At 40.9% G+C, this 10214-nt stretch overlaps 1 protein-coding gene across 1 annotated transcript; it reads left to right on the top strand.

Moving 5' to 3' along the window:
* Window positions 1-2272: 2272 nt before the first annotated feature.
* On the top strand, window positions 2273-8137 carry LOC147622291 (laccase-11-like). Its single transcript, XM_086823390.1, has 7 exons — window positions 2273-2653; window positions 2918-3069; window positions 3180-3424; window positions 3750-3878; window positions 4943-5541; window positions 6359-6722; window positions 7823-8137. Exons 1-7 carry the CDS (start codon window positions 2561-2563, stop codon window positions 7951-7953), a joined length of 1713 nt encoding a protein of 570 aa, XP_086679516.1. The 5' UTR covers window positions 2273-2560; the 3' UTR covers window positions 7954-8137.
* The last annotated feature ends 2077 nt before the right edge of the window (window positions 8138-10214 follow it).

A 10214-nucleotide genomic window follows, 5' to 3' on the forward strand; every position in this document is an offset into this window, starting at 1 on the left:
TTGCCACACCATTGGCTGAATTGGAACTCTCTACTACTAAAAGGATGAACAATAAGGGCTCAAGATCTATGGGATGGTGGACCAACTCTGTGCTAAATGGATGACAAACAGGCAACCAGTGTGTACAATATAAACAACAAAGACTTATGGATTATCAAACAAGTTCTAGTAAAGTCTCTAGAAGGAATTCTACCCTCTATTGCCAGTAACAAGAAAGAGTGGTTGACATATTTGAAGTAGTTCAAAACACACTGACTAGTGTCTCTACCAAGCAAGTATACTTGGAAAACATGGACAGAGGGGTTAATGTATCATTCTCTTACATTGAGATCAGAGTAGCTTTGCAAAGCAGGCTTCCCCACCACTGCTATCAATTGCACCAACTCTAATCCTATGTGAAATACATTGTTATGAAACTTGAAGTGACTCACCACCATGGATCTAAAATCTCTCCAAGGAATGGTAAACTAGGGATCCAAATAGTGCATGGGAAAGAAAGCATTCAACAGAAGTGACTCACCACCATGGATCTAAAATCTCTCCAAGGAATGGTAAACTAGGGATCCAAATAGTGCATGGGAAAGAAAGCATTCAACAGAAGTCTGGAAAGCTACCCCTATGATGGCACACTTGAACCTATTGATGTGGTTGTGCAATTTTTTCATTTGAATCCACCTCGAGACCAGAAATATGATTCCCCTTCATTAGAGCCTACATAGACAGGTGTTAAATCCTAGAGAATAAGGAGTTATTCAAAGTCTAATAGTTCTAGGCTGTCCTAACTTTCAAACATTGTGGTACGTCTTCGAATAATTCTTGCCACTTTCTAGGAGTTCTTCTAGTTTTTTAGAATTGTAATAGGCATAAAACACATTGTATGATTTGTATCAAATCATGCATTGACATGTTGAGAAATCATTTTGTCTTCTAAAAATAAAGGCTATGGTTGGTTGAGAACTATTCTAGTAAAGAGTCTACTTTACAAATTTTAAAAGGGGGTAGATTTGGGGAAGCTATCTATTGTATATGATATTGTCCAATAAAATGTTGGAATGAGTGCTCTCAAGTTAGACTATAAGGGTGAAAGAGACATCCCTTTTGTAAGGATGTCTCAATACACCCTACTGATGCATAGTGATGCACTATGCACACTCACTTCGTAAGACAACATTTTAAACTCACTATGCACACTCACTACACCCTAATGATGCTTGGTGATGCATTACGCACACTCACTTCATTTTAAATTGATTGTCAAATGGGACATTTTCACTGTAATAAAACATGACACATTTGTAGTAGTTCCTAGTTAATACATCGGGATCATAGGTCCATGACAATCGTGAGAGACATCTTTTTTGACAAACAAAATATCGTTGTCTTGCAACCTATAAGCATTGCTATAGCTTTTCATAATTTATTCTTATAAAGTGAGAGAAGAAGCACAATATGGCACCATTGCACCATTCATTCACGTTAATGACATGACACATTTGTAGTTACTAGCACAAATACATTGGGATTAGAGGTCCATGACAATCATGAGACAATATATCTTTTTTGACAAACAGAATATCATTGTCTTGCAGCCTATAAGCATTGCTATAGCTTTTCATAATTTATTCCTAAAAAGTGAGGGAAGAAGCAGAGTATGGCACCATTGCACCATTCCAATAAGGCCCATCGCACTGTGTCACTTGTGGAGTTTCTTCATTCATAAGCAATCATCATCTACATGCCTTGAACACTTCAAAGATGCAAAGAGACTGTGTTGCACTCTTTTAATATATTTTGATGGAGTTTTGCGTGAGAGACACCAAGACCTACGTGGCACACACACCACCATAATGGTTCCTTTGTTTACATACTATTTGCAATGCAATGTGCATATATATATATATACATGTGTGTGTACACTGTGTGTGTGATGTATTAGATGCTTAGCTAGTGGTGTGAGTAACATCAAACACCGACTTTGTCACAAGTGCAATGATGAAATCTACCTAAAGCCAATATTTATAAAATGAAAAATCCATTTCATTTTTAAATAGGGCAAAACAAAAGTTCAAGCTTCCCAAAGATTTTTACTTGCCTTTTTAATAAGGTAATAGAGTATTTTTAATGGGAGCTTTAACTTTTTAATGGCTACTCTTCTAACTTTTTAACTCTAATGTCTATTCCAATTAAAAGAGGTACACTGTACTGGAGGCTACACTTTTTTAAAGGTATACAGTGAAAAATGCAAGTCTTGTTCACTCGTTCTCACTTCGCCTTGGAATCAACCATCTTGTTTAACATTTTCCCTTTGTGCTCTCAGTCTACATAGCTTGAAAAACGTGAGCCTTTGGAAAAGGGAGCAAAGGCATCTCTTCGGCGTTACACGTTTCTACCTCTCTTAACAGCAGAAAAGCTCTCTTAATCAAGCACACCTCACTCTCTCAACAACATAAAAGCCCTCTTAAGCAAGCACACCTTCCTCTTAAGCAACGCACCTTACGCTTAAGCAAGCACACCCGATCATCATCTACTCATCTGTTAATGTGCATTTGCAATTCTCACCATGATCCACTCAGGGCTTGTTTTGGTTTGTTTTGTGTTATGGGCATCACAATTGCCCACTACACAGGCAACACACCGTCGGTTAGATTTTGTTGTAAGGATTCCCATAACATGGTCTTATGTTAGATGCAGTTAAATTTGAGCTTGAAGTTGATTGATTATCTCATGTTAGATGCAGTTAAATTTGCATTTGAGGTTGATTAATTATCTCATGTTAGTTGCAGTTTAATTTGCATTTGAAGTTGATTAACATGGTTTGCAATGGATGCATAGCATTATCTCCTGTTAGATGCCGTTTAATTTCCGTTAATTAAAAGCTAAGCTAATGCACTAATGCTGGCTGATTGCTCATCAACAGATTGATTACCTGAACGTGTCCCGCCTTTGTCACACAAAATCCTTGGTGGCGGTGAATGGCATGTTTCCAGGGCCGACTCTGCGCGTGAGGGAAGGAGATCACGTGATTGTGAACGTGACAAACTTGGTGTCCTACAACATGACCATTCACTGGTACTAATTTTCTCGTGCGTGTGGCCGCGCGCGAGCGCACGTGCGCGTCTGTGTTGTTTCAATCGCTCTGTGCTGCTGCTTACGAAGCAAATTAACTGCATTTCATGCAGGCATGGAGTCCGCCAAGTGTTGTCCGCCTGGGCGGACGGGCCCGCGTACATAACGCAGTGCCCCATTCAAACGGGCCAGTCCTACGTGGCACGGTTTCAGATTGTGGACCAGAGAGGGACCCTCTTTTGGCACGCCCACATCAGCTGGCTCCGGGCCACCGTCCATGGAGCCATCGTCATCCGCCCACGCCACAGAACGCGCTACCCATTCGTCAAGCCCCACCATGAATACACACTCATCTTAGGTGCGCTCCATTTGCAAACAAATAAATATTTTCTATAAAAGAAACAAGTCAACCATCAAGATAAGGGTCTCTCCAAGTATAAGGGAAATGTAGATTATTGAATTGATCATTCAAGATTTATCATATAATTGTTGAAATAAGCTAAGAATGCATCTATAATACACACACTAATGGAAGCAAGATATTGCTTATGTTTGGTGGTGGATCATCCTAACTAGATAAATGAGAAACATGAACATTGATACAAGGTGGTGGATCATCCTAACTAGATAAATGAGAAACATGAACATTGATACAAGTTGACTCTGTATTTTTGCCCTTACAGGAGAGTGGTGGAATGCAAATGTAGAAGATGTCATCAGAGAGGCCTTGCTGGAAGGTAGAGGTTACAACATCTCAGATGCCTTGACTATAAATGGGCAACCAGGGGCGCTTTATAACTGCTCGGAGCATGGTACGTAGCCTTTCACCAATGCACATGGATTATCAATATCTTGGATTTGCAAAGATTGAGATCTTTTTTTTTCAAATAAAGGCAGCTTATATTAAGAAGTTAGAGGAAGCAGTTACAACAAATAGAGCACTTTAAATAAGCATCACATCCTTGGAGATGACAGGCAACGCCCCAAAAGAGACAGACTCTTGCCACACTGCCAATAAGGGAGACAACAAGATATCCTTGAAAGCCTTGTAGAATTCAGCGGGCATGCCATCAACACCCAGGCTTTTCCTCACCTTTAGGCAGTCTATGGCCTTACCAATCTCCTCTTTGGAGATATTGTTTTCCAACTCTTTAGTTAGTGTGTCAGGAATGGTTGGCTTCCTGGCCTGCCCTATGAGGGCAATGCATTTGAGTTGGTGGTCCTTGGTCGCCCCTCCCCTCAAAGATTGAGATCTTTTTTTCAAAAAAAGGGCAGGTTTAATTAGAAAGGGAGAATCCGAGATACATGGGCCACGTGTCCATCATGCAGTGGACACGTGGCAAGAGAAAATGGCCAAAACGTGTAGTCGCATGTGACTACACGTGTCGGCACATGCGATGCAGCCTCCTATTGGCTAACGGTCTGAATTACCCTACTATAAAAGCAGACCTGAAACGATCCCGCAAGGAGGAAATACAAAAGAGAATGCCGAACAAGGAAGATGAAGGGCTCCAGCCCACGGGGAGAGGCCTCCGTCACCCTATCTGGGACGCCACCACAAGGGCTAGTTTCGTACCTTCTCCCCTTGCAAAACTGGTTAGAGGAGACAGAAAAGCAGATAACCTTTCAACAGCAAGGAGGTACACCTTACCAAGCCACCCGCCTATTCTCTGTGCGTCGAGAAGGGCAGAGCTAACTTTAAGGTCGATTGAACGAAAGAGAAGGAAGCATGCAGAGTGGAGTAGGAGTTGCAAAGATTGAGATCTTGATCATGGATAAAAACGAAGCATTAATCAGTCTCCCTGAATCAAAACGTTTTCAAAACGTTTTCATATATTAAGTATTTGATGGTATGTGTGTACATGTGTGTGTGCAGTGACCCAAGTATTCGACGTTGTGCAAGGGGAGACCTACTTACTGCGTCTAGTGAACGCGGCCCTCAACTTCCAATTCTACTTTGCAGTGGCGGGTCACACGCTAAGTGTTGTGGAGGCGGATGCAGAGTACACACAAGCATTGGCCACAGACGTGGTGGTGTTGGCACCGGGGCAGACAACCAACGTCCTAATAACAGCAGATCAGCCAATAGGAAACTACTACATTGCAATCTCGGTGTTCTCGCCAGCCAACATCACAAACGTGCCCTTCCCTTCCATCCCTGCAACCGCCATCCTCACCTACAACTCATCTCTACCCTCCAACATTTCATTCCCCCTGTTATCCCTCCCTCCCTTTCCCTCCTATGATGACACTTCCTATGTTGCCAACTTCACCCAATCCCTCAAAGGCCAATACTACTCTAAAGGCTACTACTACTACAATGTTCCTATGAAGCTTGATTATGACCTCTTCTTCACCGTTAGCTATGCCTTGCAACCTTGCTCCACTTGCTTGTCACCCCCTTACCCTGGCTATGGCATCTCTGCGAGTATCAATAATCAAACATTTCAACCACCTACCATCTCTGTATTACAGGTATGCACGACAAATCAGAACACTATGTCTCGATTTTGGAGTTATTCTCCAAAACAAGCACTTATCTTTATCTTTGATTAGTCCCTTAATGCCAAAAACAAAATATTAATCTAAGTTAGGAATTGAGAATGCATTTTGACTTGCAAATTTCTTATTCATCATGCCTAGACAAATTAGGATTCTTCTAAAGGAAAAAACATTTGTAGCAATTGTATCATGATGCTGTATGGTTTCCTCAGACTTCAGCTACTCCAGTACTACTTAGAAGCTGAAGTCACAGAGACTCTTAACATATATAGAGACTTACTATTACTAGCTAAATCTTGGAAATGTGAAGTAAACCATTTGACTCTAGAGATGTTTTTAAGTGTAAGTGGATAACAAGCACTCCACTTTTTCAAGCCTTAGCTAAGTGTTTTTTTTTTTAACGAAATCTATATGTACAAAAAGTATAAACCCAAAATCAAAGCCCAAGAGTAAACCCAAAAAAGAGATACCAGACAATTACGAAGCAACAAAACCCCCCAATTACATATGTTTGAGAAGGTCAACCAAAATGACTGTCCAATTATGAAGAAGAAGTTTAGAAATATCCATCCTTTCCACGTTGACTGACAATCTTGCTTTAACAGCAGATCAATTTCCTTTTTTAATATACGAAGTGAAAAGAAAAAAAAAGCACCAGAAAAAACACAGCTAAAGAATTATGTGAATAATAATTGCTAAGAGCTCTTTTAAGACTTAGGATCTACAATAGAAGTATTTTGAACAAATATAAAATTATGTTATTTGACAAGAAGTGCTGGATGTGCCACAGGCCTTTTACAACAATATAAGCGGAGTGTATGACCCCAACTTTCCGGAAGTGCCACCTTACGAGTTCAACTATACAGGCATTGATTCAACGGACATTCCGGTGTCCGTGTTGGGCACAAAGGTGAAGGTTCTGGAATTTGGGCAGAGCGTGCAGATTGTGTTCCAGGATACTGCGTCCTTGGGCTTCGAGAGCCACCCCATTCATTTGCATGGCCAGAACTTCTACATCGTGGGAACCGGGTTTGGCAACTACAACGCAAGCTCCGATCCTGATGACTTCAACCTCAGAGATCCCCCCTCTAGAAACACAGTCGCCGTTCCCTCTGGTGGCTGGGCTGCCGTCCGTTTCACAACAACAAACCCAGGTTTCTCTCACTCTCTCTCTGTGTGTGTGTGTGTGGGGGTGTGAGTGAGAGAGAAGAGGTTGCATTTTCAAAAAGCCATGAGCGGTGCAAGTATAGCATATCTATCTATCACAGTATCAGCGTACACGTGTGAAAATAATCTTTGGCTTCACAATATTAGAGGACACGTGTGAATAAACTTTGTGAATAGGCCAGGACTTGGATTGATTATCTTAGTGCTCTTTGTGGCGGTGTGATACCATACCATCACAATATGAGAGATTGATTATCTTAGTGCTCTTTCTGGCGGTGTGATACCATACCATCACAATATGAGAGCACACGTGTGAAAATAAAGTTCTATCGCAATATTAGAGGACACGTGTGAATAAACTTTGTGAGTGGGCAAGGACTTGGATGGAGAGATTGATTATCTTAGTGCTCTAGTATGAGAGGTCCCATGTGAAAATAAACTTTGTGAGTAGGCAAGGACTCTCGATGGGAGAGACTCATTGTCTCAGTGCTCTAGGCAGGCATAGATGGGTGGATGGGTAATTTCACACCTTAAAGCTCTTCACACACATTGTATCATTGCCGTGAGAAGATAGAAAATGGTTTATCTTGGTTGGACACCTCCCTAGGGATTCCACTCTTCTTCAAAACCTGCTTTCTCGCATATACCTATATACATCACATAAAATAAGGGTACACCCCCAAAAAGAACTATCTACGCAATTTAGGCATAAATAGATTCCTAATGTATGTAGTACAAAGGTTGTGAAACCACATCTGACGAATACCCCTAGTTTGTGAATGCACATGTAGGGTTATGAAATACCTAGTGGGGATTCTAGACACCCCCCACTAATGAGATGAGCATTGTGCCATGCAGAGAGGGAAAACCCCCCACTTCCATGGAGATGCAAGAGTGAGATGTAGTGTGATATTTGAAAGGACACAAGCCACCCTCTAGAGATGTTAGCAACAAACAGTGAGCTATACCCACTAAGTGTGGCAAGGTCCAAGAAGTATGAATTTCATACTTAAAATAGTATGCATTTTATTTTATTTAACATTGAAAGGTAGGTTGGCTTCTTGATTACTTTTTATAATGTGTGCAGGTGTATGGTTTTTGCATTGTCATATTGACTTGCACACATCTTGGGGCATGACCATGGCATTCATAGTTAAGAATGGCCAAGAAAAAGATCAAATCTTGCCACCACCCCCTGAGGATTTACCACCTTGCTAAACATGAGAACCGATTCCAATTTAGTGATTGTTGAGAAGCTGTTGATTTGTAATTTGTCAAGACTTGCTTTTGATTGAGTGACTACGTGAAGACTATTTGAATTCAAAATTTGGGCCCATAATGTCTCCAAATCCTTGTAATCATGGATGGTAAGGTGAATCATAAAACTTATTCCTATCATAAATTTGTGTAATTAAAGGGTGATTTCTACACCTTAATTGAAATCTTGTAATCTTTGATGGTAAGGCCAATCATAAAACTCATTCCTATCACCAATTTGTGTAAGTAAAGGGTGATTTCTACACCTTAATTGAAATCTTTGAATATCTTAATAAACTTCACTTTATCTTTAAGCTAACCCATTTTTGGGGGGAAATTTGTTAGGTGTGCATAGCTTTCGAATAGTTTTTCCTATGGCAAGTTTCAGCATCTTCTAGGCTTCTCTCTTCCAGGAGGACTCCATGATGGCAATACTTCCACTCCTTCATTCCTGATCGAGGCCATTTTTCCTTGCCTTTCCTTCTCAAAAGCGGGCCTCTAGCTCCTCGCTTCATTGCCTCCCTAGAGGCCTCCCTAGAGGCCTCTATGTTGGTTTGTAAGATTGTGGATAGCCGCTCGGTGCGTGGACAACTCATGGATCTTTTATAGGCAAGCATAATCAGTGAGCCTAAAAAGATCACTGATATTCATCCTCTACCATGTCAAGTTTGATTTGCCTCTACAACATTGGACATACTCATGAAACTAAGCCCCGTCGCACTATTCATGGCCGGGCCACGGCTTTGATCCAACGTCTCAAACCCTCTAGCTTTCTTGTTAGTCTATTTTCTAGTCTTAGGAAGGAATACCTTCCTCTCCTCCCAATGATAGGTGGTGTTATCGGGAGTGATGGCTGGCACTTTAGTTCTAGCCCAGACAGTAGGGATGCCCTCACTTCATATCTACATAGCGTCTCTAGAGTCAGTTCTTCATCATGTCATATTGCTTCCTTGCCTCCATGAAGCTCCTATTTTAGAGAGAGTGAAGTACTCGGGACTACCCTACCCAATGCTTCATTTACCGTCGCGGCAGATGGGCTTGTCCACACCGGGCACCCCTAGTCCCCCCCCCCCCCTCGGGCCTGAAATTGACAGGTGTTTTGCCTATCAAGGGCCTTTTTACCTGTAATAGCTTCTTCTTTTAACCTGTAATAGCTTCTTCTTTTTTCACGTCAAAAAACATGCAATAGCTTAGAAATTGCATGTCATTGTGAAATAATGTGTCATTTGAAATGCTGGTCTAAAAAATTTACTTTTTATTTTTTTAACCTTATATATATATATATATATATATATATATATATATATGTATGTATGGAGATTCAGTCACATGGTTTTTGTAGGAGAGACCAATGAATGACATGATGGTGCATGATATGGTAGTTAGGTATTATATTGGGTTAACTTGAATTTGTGTAGTTTTCTCTGCTCCATGGTGATACATTTGACTAACTTGATGATTGAGCGTGGGCAGAATGTGAATCTTCGCAAACTCAAAATAACTGTATAATGCATTCTTGTAATATTGTAATTTGTAGGCGATTCAGTTTGGTAACTTTGTTTACTGCTGTTACACATCTATCCCTACCTAACATATTTAAAGCCTTAGCTTAAAGTTGTTTGCTTGGGAGGATGGGGATGCATTGTAAAAGTATTGAGCTTGATTTGATATTGAGTCTTTCTTCATGACGCTAATGTATTTGGCAGCCAATTTAGATATGGAGGGTCGGTCTATGGTAATGGCTCATAGGGGGAGATGTAAAAAGAGTAAATCCCAGCCCTCAATAGCCTCATTTATGTCCAAAGTGGTCGATGTCAATGCAAGAAATGAGAGTGAGAGCTCTTCAAATGATGCTCCGATTGCTTCGGAGTCTTCAAGCAAGCCCAAAAGAAGGTGGAGAAATCAATGGAATCTTCTTCATCCTTGGTGGGCATACTTGTGCAAGTCCCCATGTAATGAGGATAGGATCAAATGTACATGGTGTCAAGATATGGGCAAAGTCATTACGTTTACAGAGGGAGGGTCCCAAAGCATTCAGCTTTCAGCATTAAATGAGCATGCAAAATCAGCTGATCATAAAATGGCAGCAAGTGCTCATCGGTGCGAAGATAAAGATTGGTGGAAAAGGACCAATAGATGAGGGTATTGAAACTATAGTACATTCTGAACAGTTAAGGATTGTAACTTGCATGAAATTGGTCCATTTTTGTGCATGCAATGAT

Source organism: Cibotium barometz, chromosome 29 (assembly GCF_041138505.1).
Source record: "Cibotium barometz isolate CiBa-2024 chromosome 29, ASM4113850v1, whole genome shotgun sequence".
NCBI lineage: Eukaryota > Viridiplantae > Streptophyta > Polypodiopsida > Cyatheales > Cibotiaceae > Cibotium > Cibotium barometz.